The 25,283-nt window shown below is 39.8% G+C and overlaps 1 protein-coding gene across 50 annotated transcripts in view; it reads right to left on the bottom strand.

The window, feature by feature from the left end:
- The window catches only part of MAP4K4 (mitogen-activated protein kinase kinase kinase kinase 4), a 200,712-nt gene that overhangs the window by 78,384 nt on the left and 97,045 nt on the right, over window positions 1-25,283 (bottom strand). For all 50 annotated transcript variants that reach the window (XM_077133910.1, XM_077133913.1, XM_077133922.1 and 47 more), the window contains one exon: window positions 1,058-1,183. In XM_077133910.1, coding sequence (XP_076990025.1) covers window positions 1,058-1,183 — 126 coding nt within the window. The remainder of the gene's footprint in view (window positions 1-1,057; window positions 1,184-25,283) is intronic.

Raw genomic sequence — 25,283 nt, 5'->3', positions numbered from 1 at the left:
TTTGATACTCCATAGCATATCCCCCCGCCCAGTGCAGAGGTACTGAGGCTCTCATTCCCTCCCCAAGTACCCGGGTGGCTCATCTTATCTTAATCAATGCTCAGTGGTCAGAAATCTGAGTAAATGTTTCCTAATACTCTTTCTCACTGAGTCTTGATCTTCTATTTTTCACATGCTATGATACACAAGCTGTTTTATTTAACTGGGTTTTGTACAAAAGAGATGCTATTTAAAGCAGTATATAATTTTCAAAAGCGTACTATTTGCAATACCCAAATGTTTACAAAATACGATCACACTACATTTTTAAAATACTTAGAAAATGAACTAGACTGACCTATTCTAAAATTTTAACTCAGTAGACAGTGATAAAAAGAGGGTTAATTTTTTTTCCCTACCTACTTTCTTAAATTTTTGAATTCTCTATAATGATGATTTTAATAATCTTATTGGAGAAAGTATTAACATATCCTCCTGCTTTATAAGCCCAATATTTTGAGCATAATTGATGTGATAATTACAAATCTGATAGTATCTCAAGCCTACCATCATCTTGAAAATAAATATGTTCAATATAATATAAAGTTGAATCCATCAATATCAGAAATTTCTTTGGTATTTATTTAATTAACTATTATCATTAATATTATTAATAAGTCACTGGCAGAAGTTTGTTTTCTTGAGAGTTTTCTTTCATGTCCACTTGGTAAAGAAATACATAATTGAGCTAACCGGTTTCCAGAAATCAAATTATTATATTGCTTTTGCTTTTGAGCTCACTATTTCCTTGCTATTTTGCATGTTCATTTTCAAATGTGCCATTTTATTTCTGAAATACAGTTACCTCATTCCCATGCAATGTGAAATCAATATCAAAATAAACATAAAATCAGTATACCTTCAAAAAAAAGATACAGGCCAAAGAAGCCTTTAGAATCTACCAGCTACAGCCCATCTTTCTCTGCTTTTCTCTCCCCTTCCTCTGCACAGTCCTTACTGCCTTTATACATAATTAAAGAGGAAAGAGCCACAAAACAGTCAGGAAACATCTGCCTACCCAGAGCTGGTCATCATGTCCTGGAGGGCTCTTTTTAATGAAAGCACCATAATATGTTGCAATATTTCTATGATGAGAGTATTTCTTCAGCATATTTATTTCCAGTTTGATTTCTTCCTCTTCATCCTTAAGAAAAAAATAAAATTTGTGGCTTTTAAATCATGTGCATGACTTTACTTCCCCCCCACCATGTGCAACAGCAAAAGGAACAGACCTACCAGCAGCAACAGAAATATATATTCACTTCTATCTTTGTGCCAAGAATTAGAGTTTTAGGGGACTGAGACTTGAAATGAGATTACAGGCTATACAAGAAACACATGAAACGTAAAAGGAAAAGCTGAACATGGGAACCAGCACAGGATACTACAGAGAACAGAGGGTCCAGTCCCTAGGTATTTCACAATGGACCTCATGTAACTCACTTCCTTTCAATGGGGCTCAATCTGCTCATCCATAAAGGTAGGAGAAAAGGGAGGAATTGACCGATACTGTTTTAACTATTCCTAGGAAAGGTTGCTTCTTTTTCTAGAAAACATTTATGAATGAAAATCACCTGGCACAGTTTAAGACCAGACAACTCGTACAACAGCCACTGCCCCTAGAGGGGCCACGGGCTGGCAGGCCAGCAACACAGTCCCTCAGTGGCCTGTACGGTGGGAATCTGCATACCTTAAATGAGATTCAGATGGGTTCAGGGGGAGTTCAACAATAAAATGTCACTCGGGTACATAAAGTTCCTGCAGTCTTGGCTCACCCCTTCTTTGCCCTTTTCCTTAATTAAAGTAAGATGAGCAGAGGAAGAAACAGAGTTAGTGAGAGAGGATGAGAGAGGATCAGGTGAGAATGAAGGAAAGAGATGATGACACATGTCTGAAAAAATAAAAATCGGTTATGAATGATGACAGTTAAAATGAAATCTGCCTAGCTCCACTTGTCTCTCACCTAACCCCTCATGAGGAACTGGCTCCCGGCATGAGCAACTGTGCCGCAAAGGGCGGGGGGGATGGGGGGAGCAGAATTAGAGTGAGAAAAAAGAGAGAGCATGCAGAAAAGAAGAAAACGAACTTTGGCTAGAAAAACAGTGTTTAAGGCAAGATAAAGACAACTGAGAAAAATATGAGGACCAGATCTCTAGAATTCTCCATATTGTATATAGCTGCAAAAGGAAATGATGACTGGTTCCCTTGAAATGTCCCTACATCCTGTTTTTCTATACTGACACACTCATTCCATTTATAACTGATGTCCCTCTCTCTCTAGGGATGACTCAGTTTCTGAGTAGTCTAGGGTGTGTGTGAGTATGCTTTGCATGAAAGAGAAAGCATGTGAGAGTGCATGGCATACGTAAGTTAAAACCTAATTAGAAACTAATGGAAAAAGAATGTTAACAACACAAACACATGAAACTCTGAAGAAGTCTACTGCTTTAGCCTAGCATCTCCCATAAAGCCTCACCGACCTCAAGTAAATTTGGCTCATAAATCTTTCTTTCTTTCTTTTTGTTCAAATGGGCAGGCACCGGGAATCAAACCCAGGTCTCCAGCATGGCAGGCGAGAACTCTGCCTGCTAAGCCATCATGGCCTGCCCAAGTTTTTCATTTTTTAAGATGAAAGCCACATCATTAATTAGATACTAATGATGCGATCAAATGAAGACAAAGAATGTCTTTTTAATATGTGAATTTCAGTTATTATTGCTTTAGAAATCAAATGCATGAAAAATAATCTAAGAAGAATAAGACTTGAGATGATGGTTTGAAGCTTGGTTCTGAGGCATAAGTACTAGAAAAGTATAGAACAGTCTACGGGTATCACTGCCATGTGACTCTGATGAGTATAGCAGCAGTATACAGCTGTCCAGTCTACAGAATGATTTTCGTACAAATACTATATGTGAAAATCACACCAAATGCATATCAAGTTTATCTGTGATTTTAAAATGGCTAGGTTCAAAGACGCCATGAAAAGTGAAGTACACAGTAACTAAGATACCTATCTTAATTCTAAACAAACCAGTGTTTCATCTGACTAGTATTAGAGAATAATAAATTTCCATCTGGGACCTTTCTTCAAAGGAACTTTGTACTAAGACATGAGGGGTGACAACTTTTATTAACAGGAGGCACGAGGAAGTATGCCCTAACAGGACTAGAAAACCCAACTCCTCACAGGCTTGACCTGAGGTTCTTCCACAGGCCCACACACTGGAGCACAGTGGGGCCGGCAGGAGCTGCCCATCGTCAGCACAGGCACATGGAGCCCATACCATTCCAACTCACAACACGCTCCCTACCGCGTGTGGGGGCTGCTCTTGGGGGGCCTCCTGGCCAAGCGGCCAGTGGCCCAGGACAACCCTAAGGAGGCTTATGAAGACTGGCAGATTCCTCATAAGAGCTAGTGACAGGCTGTAGCCACAGACAGCCTCCTGCTGAAATGGTAACCGTGCTTCTCCTGAGACTAGTCCAGGTGAAGTAAGTCTAGGTGTGTGCCATGCCAAGTTTTAACATTCCACTGTCCTTACACTAAACTGCAGTGAGGTGATGAAAATGTGAGCTGAAGTGTATTTTTCTCCTTTATTCCAAAATCAGTAAAAAAAAAAAAAAAAAGTTTGGACATAAAGATTATCCAGAAACAAAAAGAACAAAGTTACACTAAAACAGGAGGGAAAAGTCAAAAATACTGATTTTAATTTCTGTAGTAAGGGAGCAAGCAATCACTTCATGGAGTCTCAGAATTTTAACTGGACTGGACAGACCTTTTTTTTTGCATGGGCAGGCAGGCACTGGGAATTAAACCCAGGTTTCCCACATGGCAGGTGAGAATTCTGCCTGCCTGATGAGCCACTGTGGCCCGCCCCAGACTTGTTTTATCAACCCATTCCTAATCCATCTCTCTCCACTCCCATAACAGGAAGTTACTAATTATTCCTGCAGTATACTTTGTCAATAGTTTTTTACTTATTGACAGAAAACAAATACTAGGTATAATTCTCCCATGAGAGGTTACCTGGACAACACTTAAGGATGAAGACATATTTCAAGTAGCTTTCATGTAATTTTTTTTTTCATTTACTGAGGCCAATCAGTCTTCTAGGATCTAACTTATTCACCACTCTATGCTTCTATGATTTTAAAATAAATGACTATTACACATCTTATAAAATTAAAATGCATTTAGCATAACTAATTGTCATTTACCATCTAATTATGAGTGTTGACCTAGAAGGAAAAGCACCAGAATTGCAGAACTTGCCAAAGGCTTTGAGCCAACTAACAATTGGAATCTTAATTATGACTAATGCTTATTATACACTGCTTTTAAAGTAAGTAACCAACTTCTGAATTCAAATCTCCCTTTGGTCATTTGTTTATGAGTTTGGCGGTCTCTTCCCAGCACTTTAAATACAAACACAACCAATCCCACCACACCCCATCCCCCCTCAGAATAGATACGGCAGTAAACAGTCTTCGGGGCAGGACTGAAGTGAAATTTAAAAACAACAAATCTCACACAGGAAGTGAAAGTGGAACTGGAACAACATGGAGGAAGTTTATATATCCTGCGCGATGAGGCGCAAGGTCCAAACTACTTTGCCCTTTGCTCTCCTCTTTAGGAAGCCACAATCATAGATAAATGAAAAGAAAAAAAAAATCAGGGTAACTTTATAAGAGAGAGACCTTTTTGGGCAAAAAGGGAAGGCTCCCTCCTGTTTTTCTCCACCGCAAGGCAGCTGCAAACCCCCTAGTCCTGGTGATGTAATGCAGCTGACACTCATTAGCAGTTTGGACTCTCTAGAAAGGGTCTTTGTCCCAGGCAGGGAGGGATCTGGCCAGGCAGTGGGCTTCCATGTGCCTTCACTGGCTGTGGGAGGTTGGAGGAGGGAAGCACTAACAGTGGTCGTTTCAAAAGCCACTCTGGGCAAGTTCAGCCCAGTCATCTGATTAGCTGCTGTATAGCTGCTGTCGCTGACGACTCCTTCACACACTGCTTCAATTTTTTTTCCCCACCTAAATCCTCTCTCCTCCCACTGAGGGAAGTAACTCTGAAGTACCCACAAGGAAAGACAGGGAGAATTCAAGTATGTCAGCTGGTATCCAAGGAAACAGGAAAATATTCTGAGTTAATCATCTTTTAACCCAGAATACTCTCTTCACAGAAACTATACCTCTGCTCAGTAACAGCCGAACAAAAACGAAAGGGCAATTGTCTACTCTCTCTCTGCTAGCTGGAAGGAGGACTGATGAAATGAGATACTGGTTAATTTCAGCACCAAACTATATAAACGAGTATACACTTAGATTCAATTAGTATGAAAATATATTAATTTTAAGAGTTTCCAAGTTTGTTTTAATCAACTACTAGTAAACCCTTTTTCATAGGATTGACAAAAAAATGAGGATATCATTTTTACCTGGCAAATTCCAGTTATGCCTGGAATATTACTCAGTACCACACCAAGCAGAAAGCAGCAGAGAAGTCATCAAATATAATATTCTTGGACACAGACACATGAAAAAGTTATATGACTGATATCCACTCTCTTAACTACACACAGATGGCTAGGACAATGTTGGAAAGATTCTAGAACAAAATTAAGGTTTCAGGATCTGGTCCAAAAAAAGGGAATGGTAAGTCCCTTAAAATTAATCAGCCCCCCTTTCCCAAGATTAAAGAAAATAAATCCCAGGCAGTACTAGGGTAGCTCAGTGGTAGAATTCTCACCTGCATGCAGGGACCTGGGTTCGATTCTGGACCACACACCCCCTCTCCTACTTCCCCCCCCCAAAAAAAATCTCCCTTAAGCTGAAACAGTGACACAGACAGACATTCACACACTGATGTTTATAGCAGCATTATTCACAATCACCAGGAGATGAACACACCCAGATGCCCGTCAACAGACAGTAGATGAACAAGATGTGGTATATACATACAATGGAGTGTTGTGCAGCAGTAAGAAGAAATGACATGACAAGATGGATGAGCCTTGAGGACATAATGCTGAATGAAATAAGCCAGACACAAAAGTATAGATACTGTATGACTCCATTTTTACGACCATGGTAAAGGTAAAAATCAGGGGCTTATAATACAGAACAGAGGGGATTTACAGATACATAGAAGCTAGAGATGGGTGAAGGGTTAGCTAATGAGGCTGAACTCAAATGTAAGGGAATAGATAGAAGTGACGGCCATTCTCTACTAGCAATGCCACCTTACTGAAAGTGAACATGATTGAAAGGGGTTGTGTAGACCTATGTGTCCCACTAATTAACACTAGAAATACAAATAAATTCTTGCAAGAAAAATTTAAAAAAAATATATAAATCTCAGAATAAAAACCCATTAAGAAAAACTGCAAAATTAACATTAAAAAAGAAAACTAACATGGAAATCAAAGACATATCTTGCTCAAGAAAAACACTATTTTCAACAATTTTCAGATAAAAAGGCAATGTTATCTTCAGTTTTTTGTTACTGAATCAGTGATTCCAAAGTTTAAAAGTACACTGAATGGCCCCCTGAAGCCCTTAACCTGTTCTCTTGCTGTCTTTTCTGTCTGAAGGCATTTTTTACTGGACACAACAAAGTCCTCTGGCTTCTCACCCTCCAGAAAGTTTGCCAGGCCACATCACTTGCTGAATACTTCAATGAGATTGCATCATTCTGCTGATATCTAAAACTAACGTGATAAGAAAGAGAATTACACAATAACATGATTCACCTGGATGGACATGTGGTGGTAGAGGTGATGGAGGAACCTTTAGATTGTGGCTAAATAATGCAAGACGGTAAATAAAAGTGATTATTCCATTACCTTTAGCATTACTTACTTGTGAATAGCCTTAGGAGACTGGTTCTTCTATGAATGATGATGAGAACCACAAGGGAACCAAAATACATCTCTGTGGCAACCCTCCCAAAAAAGCCCAACATGACAAATTATAGACATACCGTCCTTACATAAACAATAATGCCACATAGTAGAGATCATTATTTTCTATAGGGTCTTTAAATGAAACTATTAGAATTATCCCAAGTTTCACTTCATTAATACCCAGAAGTCATACTTGTTGCCTCATCAAGCACCAGGCATCGTTAACAAGGGCCTTTAATATTATAATTTGAAATAGTTTATATCACTTGATTTTAGAATCTGTTTACTTCCTCCAATCCAGATCCAGTCATACATAAACAATACGAGTGTCTGCTATTGAGGGCAATGAAGTATAAAAACCTAAAACAGGACCTGAAACCTATATACTTACTGAGATAGAAAACAGATCTGCCAGGAAAGCCCCAATATGACCAAAATCTAAACCTCCAACAACAAAAAAAATGAATGTAATGAAATTTTAAATTATATCATGAGACCAGAAAGGGATCAATAATTCACATTACTGAGAAGATAATAAAACAGTATATTCTTGACATCTCCATTTTGCCATCCACACACATGTAAATGTGTATTCAGATTACTACATATATATTTTAATGATGCACAGGAAATAGCAAATAAGAAATATATATATAAAAGATTATCCCTGGATTACAGGTATTTTCTTCTTTAACCTTCCTAATTTCCTACAAATGACATGTATTACTTTCCTAATTAGGAAAAAAGAAAAAAATCAAGAGTTGGCCCCCTAAGAACTCAAAATGTTTCCTTCTGGCAGCTCACATAGGCTGGCTCTGTGTCCCTCTTTCTCTCCTTGGTTACTGGGATTGCTGCCGCATTCCCTGCTAGGGCTGCTTCCCGCAATGGCCAGTTGTGCAGGAAGGTTGATCAGAGCTTAAAGATCTAGAACGTGTTGGTTAATCTGCCTGCTAACTGGGTCAGCTGCATACACAGCTTTGACCTTGGTCTCAAGGATGTTTCCTGCTTGCTAGGATGTACTAATTTAGACCTACAACTTCTTGAGAATGGCTCCTTCCATTCTTATCTCTTTCCTGGAGCAAAGGTGAAGGTTAAGTCGCCAGGATCACTCACCATGCTCTGTTTTCATCTTAGTGACATGCCAGAGGGTCAGAGTACCTTGCCTCAGTCTATACATTACCCCTCCCTAAACCAGTGACAAATTTAAGCTTTCCAAAGTGCAAGCAAGAAAAGAGTGCTTCACTGAATAGAGTCTTGCTTCAAACCCTAAAAAAGGTCTATATAAGGACTGGCAACAAGGGGCGAGGCTCTGAAGAAGGTGCAGCTGTGCTGACCATTTCTTAACTGGCCCATCTGTGTGTGCACAAGCACCCGCGCTCCTACTTCTGTATGAAACAGTGAGTCAGAAAAAGGCTGGGCTCTGGGGAAAAAGTCTTCAATTGAAAGGTAATGAAAATAACTTCTGGACATACAAAAACCAGATTTGCCATCCTGTCTGAACAATTAAAATTAGTCAAAATGTACGAAAAAGCGCTCGTGACACTGGACATCAGGCAATGTGATCCCTAAGAGATGGGAAGTAAATGAGAAAGTCCTGCCCTGACTCACTGCCCTCAAACTCTAGGCTGCAGCAAAGGGAAAGGAAACCCAAAGGGAGCTCTGAGGGCTTTCTGAGTTAAGATGGGCTGAGAGTCTGAGGAGCTCAAGGCAGCTAAAACTGCAGGTCACAACACCAGAGAAGGGAGAGCAGAGAAGGCATGAGACTCTTGTCTGAATAATGGGGCAAAATTAGGTTCGACTAAATGCTGCTCTGGTCCTACCAAACAAATCTTTAAAGGATCCCAGAATAAAGCTCAAGAATACCATAGGAATACAAATTATCCAGTACCCAACAGGTAAATTTATTGTCTGGCATCCAATTAAAGATTATCAGACATGCAAAGAAGCAGAAACATATGCCCAAAGCCCCCTGCCGGTTCCCCACCAACAAAAATCAACCCAAATGAAACCAGAATTGACAGAGATGACAGATGTGACAAAAGACATTAAACCAGCTTCTATCTACATCTCTGAAGGTGTTTCAATTCCTTAACTAAGGTGGCAGATTAAAATACACTATATATCATTTAAGCCATCTGTTCCCACTTTCCCTCATAATAATTTTAAATCATAATTTAAAAACAAAATTTGAATCACATATAGGAAAACATCTTAACAGAATTGACGTACGAAACTGCCCTGGCTTTTGATCAGATCATTAAAATAAATTTTCTTGATTTCACTTCCTATAAGCTAATTATTAGTTTGTGCCTAAATTAAAAGTTTAGACACTGCAAAATGTTAATAGGGAAACTGGGGGGTGGGGGGGAGAACTCTGTATTTTCTACATTTTTCTGTAAACCAGTAACTGCTCTAATAAAAAATAATTAAAAAAACAGCTCACCAAAGTAGATATATAAATGGCAAATATGCATAGTAAACTTTAGGGCAATGCAAACTAAAACCATGAAATACTACTTCACACCTACTAGGACAGCTAAAACAAACAAAAAGCTGACCAGCTGGTGACAAGGCTGCGGGAGCAAACAGTATTCTCAGGAGCTGCAGGTAGTGCAGCCATTCTGGAAAGCAGTTTGGAAGCTTCTTATGAAATTAAGCACATACTCAATTATTGTAGGACCCAACACTTCTACTGCTAGATATTTATCTAAGATAAACGAAATATATTTCCACTCAAAAGCCTGTATGCAAATGTTCATAACAATTCTGCTCATAATCACCCAAAACTGGAAACAATCCAAATGTGTCCATCAACTGGTGAACAGCCAAATTGTGGCAATCCACACAATGGAATATTAATCAATGATAAACAGGAATGAACATTGAGTCACAAATGAATTTTGCTAAGAGAAAGAAGCCCATGGTAGTGGTTATACACATGTGTAAAAATTTGGAAACACCCCAAATGGCCATCAAAAGATAAATGGATTGACAAAATTTTCCATATAATGGAAGACTATTTGGCGATGAAAAGGAATGAATTTCTGATACATGCTACAACATGGATGAACCTTAAAAACATGCTAAGAACATACAAAAGGACAAGTATTGCAAGACTCTACCTCTATGGCATATCTAGAATAAGCAAATTCATAGAGCTAATAAGTAGATGATCAGATACCAGGGGCTGGGGGAGAGGAGAATAGGAAGTTCCCACTTAATGGACAAAGAGTTTCTGTTTGGGGTGATGAAAAAGTAATAAGTAATAGTAGTTCAACAATGTAAAAGTAATGAACGCTTTGAATTGTATACCTAAAAATGATTAAGATGCAAATTGTTATACATACATTACAAAAAAAAAAAAACCTCAGCAAATAAAAAGTTAAGACACTGCTAAGAGAACCAGTAACTGCTTTATAAACCCTACCCGGAGAGACATGTACTGTGGGGTGGGGGGAGGTCATGTCTAATAGTCGGTTTTTGCATTGTTCACTGATTTTCTAATTCTGACCTTGAGGATACTGGTGGCCAAGCAAAGATCTCAGACATGACACGTGTTCTACCTCAGTCTTCCTCTCACTCCTCTTGGTTTCCCCATTTCCCCCTTTTAACTTACCCCAACACCTGCTTAATATTATTCTGTTTCACGATGCATACAACAAGTAGGTGGGTGGGAAAAAGGGCAAAGAAGAAATTAAACTACACTAATCCAAAGAAAAGTAATAGAATCTTCCTCTGGGAGCTATCTTTCAAATGCCACAGCAATAAACCAAAATCTTGGTGCTTCGAGGATAACAGAACCTTGCTGTAGTGTGACCATTAGGGTACCAAATAAGTGAGCCTTGGTTTAAATGTGTGTACATGGCTACTTAGCTACTTTCAAATAATTTTTCTCATTGTTGACAATTTACATACTGAAAAGGGAGCCCACCTTTCCTTTCAAACACAAATGAGCACTCTCTAGCTCGTTTCACAGGCCTGGGGAAGCCCTCCCACCCCACCTCAGGGAAGCCCCTCGTGGAGACCACACTGAGAGGCCCCAGGCCCCAGCTCTGCCTAGGCACAGATGCCTTCCAAGGGTAAGAGCGCACACATTCCCTATTTATCTTCTCAGGGAGTTCACTTTGAGACCTCAAAGCTTCTTAAATTTGTGTGACTCATTTCTTACAACCATAGTATGTGTGGGAAATAGGTTTAAATAATTAAACCTTCACCTCTCTTCCAAAAGCTTCACTCCAACTCTACATACTACAGCCATGTCAATCACAAGTCTCACGCCAGAAAAGAGCCCAAAAAAGAAATAGGAAAATGCAGCAACATAAAAATCAAGTGCTCTGGAGGCAGGTACTTATCTTAAGCAGCACTCACTGCCTTATTACAGGTTTAAATCTACTTCTCTGGGAGACCATAAGCCCCAGGAAGGAGGCACTCTCTCTTGCTCATCTCCGCACCCCTGCAGTGCCTGGAACACTGTACCCGACTGCACACATCAGGATGCTCGTGTATGCCCTTAATAAATCCCGGAGCCTCAATTTCCTCATGTTCAAGAAGAGGATAACAGCATATGGTGAAAGCCCAGCCCATGTTTAGCAGGCCAGTTATAATGCAAGATGAGTGCATGAAATTAGGTACCATGCAAAGACCCTCCCATGGCTGTTGTGCACACAGTAGGTACTTAGACATGGTTTTTGGAAAATGAACTATAATTGTCCTTTGCTTTACAAACTGAGCATTTACTACGATTCTGAACACAAAGCATTCCTAAAGCAGCCTGTGAAAGGGCCAGCCCTCCTGGTGAACTCAGACCACCTTAATCCTTGGCATCACCTTCTTGCCACTGGCAAGCAGGTACACGGGGCCATCACAGGGTGTGCTTTGCCAGGCTTATGGACTATGCTGGGAAGTGCTAAGGGGCCTGACCAGGGTGCCAGTCAACAAGTATACTAAAGGGCAGCTGCCATGCCTGTCACCCCAGTGAACTGATTTACTTCCTGACTGCTATGACTAGGTTAAGTGTATTACTAAATATGACGAGCAATGCTGCACCTCTTTTCATACACGGATACAGTGATAAACTGCATGTGCTCCTTTTGGGAACATGTAAAAAGGTGTCAAAAATCCACAAGTACTAAAAAATTGGGAGTGGAAAAAGAACTAGTTCTCTTCAATATGGGATTTACTTATAAATAAGACAATCAGCTGCTGAGACTAGCTGAGATTGACTGAAATAAAAAAAACAGAAAAATAAGTGATTAGCAACATTTTTATTATTAATCACTTTATGTTGAACTTTAAGGCAGTCTACTACATGCACATTTCACAAAACCACAATACATAATTTTGGTTTAAATCAATTCATGAAATTGAGATCACATTTCTTAATCCACTTATCCTCCTACACACATGCACAGGGATGAGGTAGACTGGACGATACAGGGGCCTCTCAAAGATCTTTGATGGAATCAAGAAACTACAGATGTTTGTCAAGAGTTAAACTTTGCTTCAATCTCTAAAGAAAAATCCAATACTTCCTTTCTTGTGATCATTCTGAATAACAGTAAAGTAAAACACATGGGAAATCTCTGTATGGAGTCTTCTGTGGCAGGCTGGCCAAGCCAGAGCAACTGCTTCAAAGTTGGAACTCTCAGAGAGAGCAAGCAAAAAGAATGTAGTGGTCAGAAAAAAAAAAGACTACCAAACAACCACATGTCTTTCTTAAAAGTACAGGGGCTAGATCTCTGCATAAAAAGGACACTAAGCCCATTATCATTGTAAACACACACACAAGTCAGTCTCTCAAATCATATCTCCTTCTCTAAAAGTATACATAGATCTGTACAGAGCAAAATTTAAACAAGTTAGTAACATGTTCAAATAAATGTCCCCAGTGAAAACCCCAAGTCTTCCCAATTGTGTTGGCTTAGAACTATACACCCCCAGAAAAAGATGCTCTTACTCCACTGTAAGAAAGACCTTCTGATGAGGTGAACCCATTGTTAAGAAGGACCTTTTGATTAGGTTCCTTCAGCTAAGGTGTGGACCAGCTGAACCAGGGAGGGTCTTAAGCAGATTACTGAAGGCCCTAAAAGAAACATCGCAGAGAGAGAAAAAGACAGAGAGAGCAAGAGAGCAGCCAGAAGCTGGAAGTCAATGAAGTCAAGAAGCCAGGAGCAGCCACCATGAAGCTGTCACGTGACAGAAAAGCCAAGGGTCAAAGCCAGCCCCATAATGCCAAAGTCTTCTGGGAGAAAGCGTCCCGCTGATGATGACTTCACTTTAGATATCACCTAACCTCAAAACTGGGAGCCAACAAATCCCCATTGTTTAAGCCAGCTGATTGCATGGTGTTTGTCTTAGCAGCACAAAGCTAAAACATCAACTCATCCACCACCAACCAGCAACACAAACTGACAAATTTATGATCTATTATTCCCCCCCCCCCCCCAAAAAAAAACAAACCAAAGGCTAAGATATTGCTTAGTCATTTTCCTTGACCGCCTTTTAGCAAGAGCTATGGGCACAAACCTATCCACTGATACAAATTCATTCAATGACATGCACTGAAGGCCCACTCCACACGAGACACCACACTGCACAATTTAACGATAAAAAAGCAGGAGCACAATGCAGAGGTCAATGGAGTGATGGGGCAGACAGGGATCAATAATCACATAGGCATTACACAGAGCATCGTGACAAGGAAACATGGAGGAAAGAGGCAACTAGCTGCCCCAGGAAGGTGAGGAAAGATATCCCAAGGTGTACTAAGATTGTACTTAAAGGAAGAACCAGCTTAAAAGAAATTCAGACAAGTGGAACCATTGCATATAAGATGAGAAAAGGAAACCAAAAGACCAGCAGAACTATTATTTACATAAGTAGTTCTCCAGAACCTAGATTGAATAGGGTTATAAATAAAACAAAACAAACCTATGAGGGGAAAAAAAAAAAAAAAAACATCAACCACCACCCCCTTTCCTGCCATGCTCAGTATAAATTGGTAACCTCACATCTGAACCCTTCAGTTGCACTCACTTCACCGTATCCGAGGCTTTCTCTTGGGCATGTATGTTCACACTCTTGTGTATGGATGTTCGCACTTCAATGTGTACATTCAACAGCTAACCTTTCTATTTAATACTAAGTCTTGGGCTAAAAACTGGCACACAAGAGTATTATAACCCCTGTTTGTGAAAAGTTTATCTAACTAAAAGTAGATACAGAATGGGGGAAATAATGAGTTTAAAATTTAAGATGTCTCTTGAGAGATCAAAAGTCCACGGTAAATAAAGGTTAATTTCGGACTTAAACTTCAGAGCTCCGATTCCTCAATGCTTAATTGAAGATAATGACATCTATGCTGGTTTGAAACTGTTAATGTACTTCAGAAAGGCCGTGTTCTTTTCCCAGTTCAATCTTGTGGAGGCAGGCAGACTCTCTGTTTTTAATGGAGATGTGACCAATCTAATTGTGGGTGAGACCTTTTGATTAGGTGGTTTCCACGGAGATACCTCTCCACCATTCAAGGTGGGTCTTAATCCACATACTAGAATACTTTAAGAAGGAACCTTTGGAAGAAGCCCAGAGCTGACAGAGAAGTTCGGAGATGCAGAGGGAAAACGCCTCTGAGGAAGCTGTCTGAAACCAGGAGCCGGGAGAGAAAGCCAGCAGAGGTCAGCCACATGCCTTCCCATACGATAGAGAAATCCCAAACATCAACAGCCTGTTCTTCAGAGTCAAGGTATCTTTTCATGGATGCCTTAGTTTGGACATTTTTTGGGGCTTAGAACTGTAACTTGTAACTTAATGGATCCTTTTATAAAAGCCAACCCATTTCTGGTATATTAGATTCCAGCAGCTTTAGCAAACTAAAACAACATCTTTAATAACTTGAGGGCAAGAAAGCAAAGATCTTAGGGATAAAATAAAGAACAAATTCTCTTTGTGTGTTTTCAAATGGTATTTTGAACTTTTTTAGCTGTTATAAGTGTCAATCCAGAAAAAAGACTTCTCCAAGTGCCAATGCAATGGCTAATTAGGTTGGTTGATTATGTATTATTTATATATAAATTAATTATTTAAGTTCATAAAAATGTCAAATATAAACATAAAATAATTAATACATATATTTATAACCAACATAATCAAACAAACCTTTGACACTATGGACTCTTCTCTAAACATCCATTCTAAAAATACATCTCAGACACAGTAATCCTTCTGAGATCAGACTCCCTCTCAAGTCTGGTCAAAGTGTTCACTGCTGTTTTTACTATCTGTTATACCCCAAAAGGGTCACTTCTTTATCAAAAAGGAAGAAAATCAGCGTGTATCATTGGTATGCATGCGTAAGTACTGGATTGAGTGATGTGAACCCTCCAATAAGACAAGCATACTTTGAATTCACAGAGAGTTTCAGTTCCTCATAGAAAACCACCCTGGGCTCTGGAACCACTTGCACGTCCCATGCCAAGAAGTATCCTTGGCATTACTCCATTTCACACAAAATAATTTTTCTACAGTTGTAGCAGAAGAGAACTGCTTTTCCAGACCCCATGTTTTTTTGTGTGTCAGTGCTGCCAAGCTCACAAAGAGATGCCTACTGGGTCTGTCGATCACAGGCATGATGTCACAGCCCGGCTTCAGGGCAGGCTCATCAGCTGGCTACCTTTCCTTCCACGTGCCTGGAGAGACAGATGCTGAGGATGGTGTCCAGAGAAGCACTAGGACTAAGCCACCTTAATTAAGCCAATGGTTGAGGTTTTAAGTCAAGCATCAGTAGAAAACCTATCAGAAGTTTACTACTATTTCAGGGCTTCAATAGCACATAAGTTTTAGTGACCGGGATCTTTGTAAATTATACTGCTTCCTTTATTTTGGTGTTAAGGAAACAATACTGTTTAAGTAACCATAAATGTAAATTAGTGATTAGTGTTTACCTTTCAAAACCTTTTAAGCCAACTGGAAAAATCACTAAAAATAAAGAGCGTGTTCCGAACACTTCTGTTCAGATAATATCAGGAAGTCACTTAAACTGGTCTGTTCTGCAATTTACAATCTAAAGGCCACACTGCCCAGTGTATGGACAGAAGAGCAAACAACTACATCAATATAAGCACCACTTACAAGCTCAAAGGCAGAACAGCACTGTGAGGTGGTGACTGGAAAAAAAGTTAGATGGAAGTTTTATGTTTAAGACTAGAGGAGATCAAAGAATTTATCTGAATTATGAGAAATATTTCTAGAATAAACAAAAACTTCTGTTTAAGCTAAATGCAGAGAATATAGATAAATATACATGTTCAACTAGGGGTTCCTTGAGTAACTGGCAGCAATAAAAACATTCTTAAACCTTAAAAGTCTGGAAACACACCAAAAAGACAATCACTGTTATCTTAGATAGAAGGGACAAGTGGCAATGTATGAACTGCCCACTAGTTTCCAATTTTCTACATGAATCATTGCTTTTAATGTTAAAAGACAATTTCATCTTTCTAAAATAATTTTATGTATATATCTACATGTACATATGAAGCCAGAAGATACAAGTTAACATGTTAAAAGTTGTTAAATCAGAGTGATATTTTCCCATTTTTTCACTTACCTACAATTTCTTCCTAGGATGTGTCTCTTTCAATAAAAACAAAAACAAAAACAAAAACAAAAAAAACGACTCCAAGTCATTTAAAGTGCATCCCCCAACAGTTCTATCAAGTTGTAATTTTCATATGCCATAAAATTCATTGTACACATATTAAACTTTTGGGGGGAAGAAATAAATTTTAATTTTATTACCATCCAAATGAGCAGAGCTAATCAATAAAATTCAAAGGCCCCAAATACCTTTAACTTTTAAGCTAACATGAAGAGAGCAGTGAAGAAAACATTCACCATTTGTGATAGCCTCAGCTTTACCTGGAGAAGGATCATCTATGAACTTTTTTCCTTTATCAGAACCCAGGAGTGGGAGGACCACAGACATGGGGTCCAGGGGTGAAAAGGAAGACGCAAGGTCCCTGCATGTGACAATTCCAGTAATTCTTCTCTCAGGCCACAAGATGCACACAAAGAGAACCCACAGTCCAAGAGTACTCATCTTCCGTTTTCACCATCCCTACCAGTTAAGTAAGGAGAAACCAGCATTCTTCCACCCAACCTCCTAATGGAGAAATCAGAAACATTAAATTGGCGGTCATTAGTAACACAACAGGCTTAACTCGCTCTCCCTCACCCCTCTGCTGCCTAGCCACAGAATCATTATAAAATATTTTACGAAGAATTTTCACAAATTAGCAAGACTTGATGTTGGACTAGTCAAACCATCATAGAGTGCAACGTTGAATTAAAAAAAGGGTGAGGGGAAAAAGTTAGTAAAGGTTGTTTGAGCAATCTCATTCCAAATGTTTCAAATCATATAGAATAACCAGGTCCAAACAAACTGCTGTCTTTACCGAGACCAAGGAAGAAGTTGCTGCTTGGCCCTGTAGTTCTAAAATCTAATCTTGTCTATTCTAATCTCGTCTATCACCAATAGCCTTCCCTTTGAACAAAAACATCTATGCATCACTTTCCAAATAAACTGTTTTCTCCTTTTTCCTAAATAACTTAGAAATAAATAACCAGGGAGTCTCCCTTAGTTTTTGCCTCAGGGAGGGAAAAAATCCAGCATCTTGAATAAGTGAGCAAAAGTGAGAGAAGACTCAGTGTTGCCAAGTTCCAGGCACACTGAGGTTGCCATAAAGAACGCATCTACTCTTTCTTGTACAAACTCCTTCTCAGAAGAAACCATTGCCAAAGAATGTCCAAGGAGGATGAGTCATCATCAGGAGACACCACCAGAGCTGCTCTCTCAGAGCTGACCAAACCAAGACTTGCCCTTGGAAACAAGAACCAGGAGAAATTGCAGGATCTATAAGAAAATAAGAAGGGGCTTGCCTGGCATTTTGTTTGGGTACCTGGACCCTCCCTGCCTTAAGAGGAGTGGGCAGGGCAAAAAGCAATGTAGCAGGTCAGTAGAGAAGCTAAAAGGATGAGAACAGCACTGGCATGACTACTAAGGGCATGTCAAATAAGAATCCCCAACAGCACTGGGTAAAGTCTCTGCCAAAGACCCATAACAATGGAAAAATTCTATGAATGACAAAAGCATGAGGGAGTTCTGAAAGAAGTTCCTAAGTAATACTTTATTTCTAGTCACCAAAAGTTAGTAACAACACTCAACTCTTTCTCATGAATTCTGCAGTAAAAAAAAAAAAAAAAAAAAATTAAGTCAGAAAAATAGTTACTGGTTATGCCCAAAACATGAGAAATAAAGGTTTTCTCTGTATAAAGGATGGTGAACTCCTTCCACTCAAATAAGGAAGTAACTTAAGTCTCGACCTTCTAACCTAGCCCACATTCCCCCACAACAACATATGATGAAGATTCAACATACCCGCATCTGTGATTGGTCAAGTATGAGGCTTACTTGATTGGTCCCCTCTAAGGGCAGCTAAATACATAAATGAAGGATTCAACATAACTTTATCTGTGATTGGTTAAAAGCAAATGATTAATTATGATAAATAAGGTGTAGAAAACTCACTTTTTAATTGACTAGTTTCCGAGACTAGACTGTAACTCCTAAGTAGCCAGCCAATGGTGAACTGGGGCAGGGACTCCTTTGCGTTAGGGACAAAGATAAAAGGAGCTTTTGCGCTCCCATACTTTGCACTCGCTTGCCGCTTGTTCCTATGAGCGCCCTTTTTCATGAAAAAGAAAGAAAAGAGCTTCTGCTATACTGCATGAGCATCCGAAGAACTAACTTAAGCTGGTAACACTTGAGCTATTAACAATGAGTTGGTAACACTGCTCCATATACCTGCAACCTGCACCTCAGTTAAACAAAAAACAATTTTATCCATCAAAGGAGAAGTTCTGACACTAGATAAATTTCCTTCTATTTCTGTAGAAATTCAATCTGGTACCTACTATGTGCATATGTGTGAGCTCTCAGCACCCAAGAGGAGAGACGCTTTCATTGGGAAGCTGGTGGTTACCACAGAACACTAAAAGCAATGAGAACAAATGAACTATACTATAATGTAGCAACAGGGAGGAATCGCACAAGCATAATGCTAAGGAAAAAAAGCCAGACACTCAAGAGTACTGCATAGTTTCATTTAAATCAAGTACAAACACAGGTAAAAATAATCTAGGGTGTTAGAGATCAGGAGAGCGATTACCTTTGGAGGGAGGGAGTTAGTGGCTGGAAGGGGGCACAAGGGACCCTCTTGGAATGCTGGTAATGCTGTTTCTTGATCTAGGGGCTAATTACATGGGTGATGTATGTTCAGTTTGGGAAATTCACATATCATTTGTGCACTACTCTGTACGCACACTGTACTTCAATTAAAAACTCAAGGATATATAAAGTTAAGAAACAACTAGTGGGAACAGGACATAACGAGATACCTTTCAGCACACCTATAAGCAAGGCAAATAGACACAGCCATACTGAAGAAGCGGCTTCCAAGGCCACTCAGCTGTGTTGTCACTAACAACACAGGTGTGTTAAGGAGAGGAAACGTTGTGGGTGGAAAATAGCTCAGTGTCTGAGAATGTTTAGACATTAATTTAATAAATGAGAACAAAGGAGAACAAGGCATAGGGTCCCCATGCTGGGAGAAATGTCCCCACACTTCAGAGTACCAGGACACCATAATATCTTTCACATAACAAGATGACAGAAGGGTTTTAGAGACATGTTTCTATCTACTTGGTGTACATTTTGCATATAGCTGGAGAACCAATAAGCTTACAAAAACTACTTATAAAGAACTGGTTAAGTATAAGGGAAGGGGAGTTAGCAGGTATATTTCATTTACCTTAAACAATTTTTAAAAGGAGTTAAATAGGGCAGGCCATGGTGGCTCAGCAGGCAGAGTTCTCGCCTGCCATGCCAGAGACCCGGGTTTGATTCCCGCTGCCTGCCCATGCAAAACAAAAAAAAGCAGTTAAATAATTTTAATGATTCTAAAGATCATTTAAACCCTCTAATACATAATGAATGGTATATAATGCCCACAGTCACAGGACAACTGTGACTGTGTAAAAGAAAATAATTAAAATAAACAAACAAGAGCTCTGGGGCAGGATTATATCCATAACATAATTCGGGTTTTGGTAGGCCATGTTAAAGTACAGAGTTAAAATTCAAGGGTTATAATATGACCTGTGGTGCAGCCAGGAAGCTGCAAGGCTCTAAAGGGGACCACCAGGCAGAGAAACTGCTCTTCAGTGTCTGCTCAGTCACCAAAAGTCAGCTTTCTAAAGGGGGTTTCTGAGCTTGAGAGAGAGAGAGTCTAGCTTCTTACATCACTTGGGGCCATTTAAGGGTTAATGCTGCACCCAAGGTCTTGCATATCAACAGAGATGTGGAAGCGGAAAAATCAACCAGTCAACTAGCTGGCTTCTGTTTTACATCAATCCCACTAAAATGCTTAGTACAAAAGTAAGACTAATTAGAAGATAAGGATTCAGTCACTCGAGATTTCTCACCTTTCCTCTTCAGGATATGACAGAAATGGTGGTAGGTATGTCGATTTACAAGTGAACAATTAAAGCTTTTATTCTCTAAATTCATTCATTGTCATATAAACTTTTAAGGAACCATGTGTGTTCTTACTACAGGACACTGGCAAACTAATAAAACAAGCAATTCAAGGACTTTTATTATATGGGCAATTTAATTCAATTATGATTTTATACTCAAGGTCCCATGAAGAATTAAACAGGAAATAAGTTATTGGAACTAAATTCAGAAAAAAATATGGCTGGGGAGCTAAGGAGGTTCTTTTAAAAGAACTCACCATTTTAAAAGGCACAGCATATTTTAAATCTCTTCATTCCAACCGTGGTGCTTCACCATTTTACCACATTTCAAAGGCTATCTTAACTATATAATTAAAATATTATCACAAGTCTAAATTTTAGATAGTTTCATGAACACAATCTCTCTCTCTCACATACACACCATATGTAAATTCTTTGGGCCTTGGATTCTTCACATATGAAAAGGAAGGAAGGCCCTTTAACATGCTCTCCAGCACTCACACTATTCATTCAATTAACAAATAGTCATGAAATATCTTCTCTATGCCAAGCACTGAATTAGCACTTTAGATGATACATCACTGAAAAAAGAAAAGTAGGCAAAGAACCCTGTCATCATGGAATTTATTTTCTTCGTAGTAGGAGTAAAGTGGTGATTGAGTCAGGTGATAAACAGCAAGTACAATAAATAAGCAAGTTCTATACTGTGGTATGTGGCAAATGCTGTGGAAAAGGGAAACAAAGAAGGTGGTAAGGGCTTTAGGTACAGGAAGGTGGCATTCATGAAAAGGCACACAGTCAAGTAAAAGCATTCATGAAAAGGCACACAGCCAAGTAAAAGAGCAGAATTCCAGGCAGAGGGGACAAAAGACAACTGACAGGTCTCCAGATGGGAGCGCATGCTAGTTAGAGGAACAGAGAGCAGGCCTGTGTGGGTGGACTGAGGCTGAAAGACAAAGCAGCAGAGAAAGCACATGTCAGGGCACTATAAAAACCAGGGCTTCTACTTGAGCTAACTAAAAGTCAATGGTGGATTCTTATTTGGCTTTGGTTTCAAAAAGATCACTCTACTGGTGAACAAGCATTGCAAACACCATAGGGAATAGCTGGGGAACACCACATGTGGAAGCAAAAAGACATCTTAAGAGCCCAGTAACAATCTTGGAAGGTTTGGTGGCAAACGAAACCAAGGTAGTAATAGCAGAGACTGTGGTGAGAAGTTTTCACATTCATATGTGTGTTATTTCCTTAGATTCATTAAGTATGCTGAGTCTATATGTCAAGAAGAGACAAGAGTATAATGAACTCTCTGGTACCCCTAGTCTAGATTATACAGTTATTAATTAATGGCCAATCTACCACATTCACACTCCACTACCTGCCAAGATTACTTTGACAGAAACTGGACCGTTGTACCAACAGGATTTCCGGACAGGCTGTATGAGTGGTATGTAATAGGAAGAGAGGAGTCACAAACAACCTCAAAGCTTTTTTGGCTTGGGCAATTAGTGGGATACAGTTGCCACCAACTGAGAAAGGGAAAGACTAGGAACTCAAATAAGACATGTTGACTGTGAATTCTCAACAAAACATCAGTAGTGATGCTAAGTAGGAGGCGATATATAGAAACACTGAGTTCAGGAGAAAAGAGTGGTCTAAGACACAAATTTGGGGCTCATGAGCACTGGATGGTGATAAGTCACAGAACAAATGAAATCCCCAAGGGAGTAAGGGTCAGAACGAAGACCTATGACTGGGTCCTGGGGCCCTTGTCCATTAACAAGTCAAGGAAAAAGAAGCCAGCAAATGAGCCCGAAGGGGAGCAGTGGCACATCCTGAAAGCCAAGAAAAGAAAACCTATCCAGGAGGAGAGATGGAGCCACTCCATGAAATACCACTGGAAGGTCAAGTAAAATGAGAAATAGGATTCAAGAACTGGATTAATGAAAAGGACACCACTGGCCATCTTAATGAGAGCACTTCTGATGGGGTCTGTGTTTAGTTTGTTAATGGTGCACCTCTGGCCACAGAGCCAGAGACCTTTGGAGTGCAATACCAGAGATGGAATGGCTTTTAAAAAGGGAATTTATTAAGCTACAAGTTTACGGTTCTAAGGCCATAAAAATGTCCAAACTAAGGCAACCAGAAAGAGATACTATGCAGGTTTGAAAGGATTTATGTACCCTAGAAAAGCTATGCTAATCCAATCTTGTGGAGACAGCTGCTTTTTCTGATCCTGATTCAGCACCGCAGTTTGGAAACCTGATTAGATTATCTCCGCAGAGATGAGGCTCGCCCAATTTTGTGGATATTAACCTTGGATCAGAGAGAGAGATGACTCTACCCATTCCAGGTTGGTCTTGATTAGCTTACTGGAATTCTTTAAAAGAGGAAACATTTTGGAGAGAGTCCCTTTTTAGAGTCATGAGAACCACAGAGCCCATGCAGCCAGAGACCTCTGGAAAAAGACACGGCCCCTAGGGTAGCTTCATGAAACAAGAAGTCTGGAGAGAAAGCTAGCAAATGTGGTCACCATATCCACCATGCCTGCCATGTACCTTTCCACTTGAGACAGAAACCCTGAACTTCATCGGCCTTTGTTGTAGGTGACCTAATTTGGACATTTCTATAGCCTTGCTTTAATTTGGCATTTGCACAGTCTCAGAACCATAAACTAGCAACTTAATAAATTTCCCCTTTTAAAAGCCATTCCATTTCTTGTATATTGCATTCTAGCAGCCAGCAAACTAGAAAAGATACTTTGACTCAGGAAAGGCCAACCTGGGAAGGCACATGGTTGGCATCTACTGTTCCTTGTTCCTGGTTCCATTGCTTACAGCTTCTGATGTCAGTGGTTTCCTCTCTAAGCATCTGTGGGCCTTCACTTTTGCTCTTCCAGGATACAACTCTGGGTTCTGGCTTGCTAGGTATCTCACAAGAAGGCACATGGTAATGTCTGCTGGGCTCTGCATCTCCAAATGTCCATGTCTAGGCATCTGCTCTGTCAGCACTCCAAGCATCTTTAAATGTCTGCGTTTCTTTTGCTCTCCAAGCATCTCCAAATGTCTGCCTCTCTGTCGGCTGACAGGCAAATGAACTTTCTCCAAATGCCTCCCCCCCTTTAAAAGACTCTGGTAAAACAATTTCTTCCCCTGGGACCCATGGGGGAGGTGCCCATAGCTCGGGGAGTACTTGGGCCAGGTCCATACTGGAGGAAAATAATGAATGAACTCTCTGCCAGTTTGAAACTGTTGTGTACCCCAGGAAAGAAAGCTAGCAGACATCACCATATGTCTTCCCAGCTGACAGAGAAACCCTGCATGTCATCAGCCCTTTCTTGAGTCAAGGATTAATGACACTATCAATTGCATTAAAGGAGAGTTCTCCATGAAAATGGTACTTTTTCTAGAGTGATAAAGAACCTCTGAGCACTGGAATTTGGTGAAAGAATCATCATGCTCATCTTGCTGGGAGTGTAAACCCAGAGGAAGACAGTTGTCAGCTGAGCTCTTGACAGTGCAGCCACTGGAGTTAGTGAACTTGAAAGATGTAATTCTAGAATTCACTCAGGAGGACTGGGCCCTGCTGGATACGTCCCAGAGAAAGCTGTTCAGAGATGCGATGTTGAAGAACATCAGTCATCTGCTCCCAGTGGGATATCAGGTCTGTAAATCAGATGTAGCTTCAAAGTTGTTTCAAGGAGAGGAACTGTGGGAAGAAGGAACTGGATTGTTCCAAAGACAGAATTCAGGCAGGGAAAGTAATCTTAAAAAACAAGAAATGCTATCTGTGCATCATTATCTGCAGGAAAGACATATCTGTCACCATGCCATTAAATCAGAATTCTCCTACTCAAAACAATGGCATTATATGTAGTGAATTGCCAGAAGATTATACTCACAGTTTCAGAGTGACTCAACATGTATTGACTCACAAGAGAAGGAAATCTTAGTTCAGCAATATATTTGGAAAAGCCCTCAATGACCAATCACCTTTTAATCAACAAAACCATTTTTACAATAGAAGTAAGTCATATGAATGTCACCCAATTGTGAAATCCATTGTTCAAAACTCCGGCCATACACATTACAATGGAACGCACATTGCAGAGAAAGCCCGTGAATATCATCTATGTGGGGAAGTCGTTACTAAATATCCTGAACTGAGACAACATGAGAGAACGCACACTGAACGCCACATGAATGCCATCTATGTGGGAAAGCCTTCAGTTTTTGTTCTCAGAGCACCTAAGGGAAGTCACACTGGAGAGAAACCATGAATGTCATCTACGTGGGAAAGTCTTCACCCATTATTCTACCCTTAGACAACACGAGGACGCTCACACTGGAGAGAAACCTTATAAATGTCGTTGACGTCAGAAAGTCTTTACCCGTTATTCTAACCTTAGAAAACAGAAGTGAACTCACACGGTAGTGGAGCCTTAGGAATGCCATCTATGTGGGAAAGCATTTACTCAACGTTTCAACCAGAGACAACAAGTAAGTGCCTTCCTCTGTAGAATTCAACCTTGGCTAAATGACAGTCAGTCTTCAAAGTTCCCAGGTAAAGGAGCTCATGCACAAAGATCAAATCTAAACATAGTACTGCTTCCACAGCATCACAAAATCATTATAACACTGCATACAGAGCAGCCATTCATATAATATTCTACTACTTCCTTAATCAAATTCAAACTTAGTATCACAACTTTGACTGATATAGATTTAGAATTTATTCTCTACAATGGGATTT

Source organism: Tamandua tetradactyla, chromosome 17 (assembly GCF_023851605.1).
Source record: "Tamandua tetradactyla isolate mTamTet1 chromosome 17, mTamTet1.pri, whole genome shotgun sequence".
Classification (NCBI taxonomy): Eukaryota; Metazoa; Chordata; class Mammalia; order Pilosa; family Myrmecophagidae; genus Tamandua; species Tamandua tetradactyla.
This window is presented reverse-complemented; position numbering and strand designations above follow the sequence as displayed.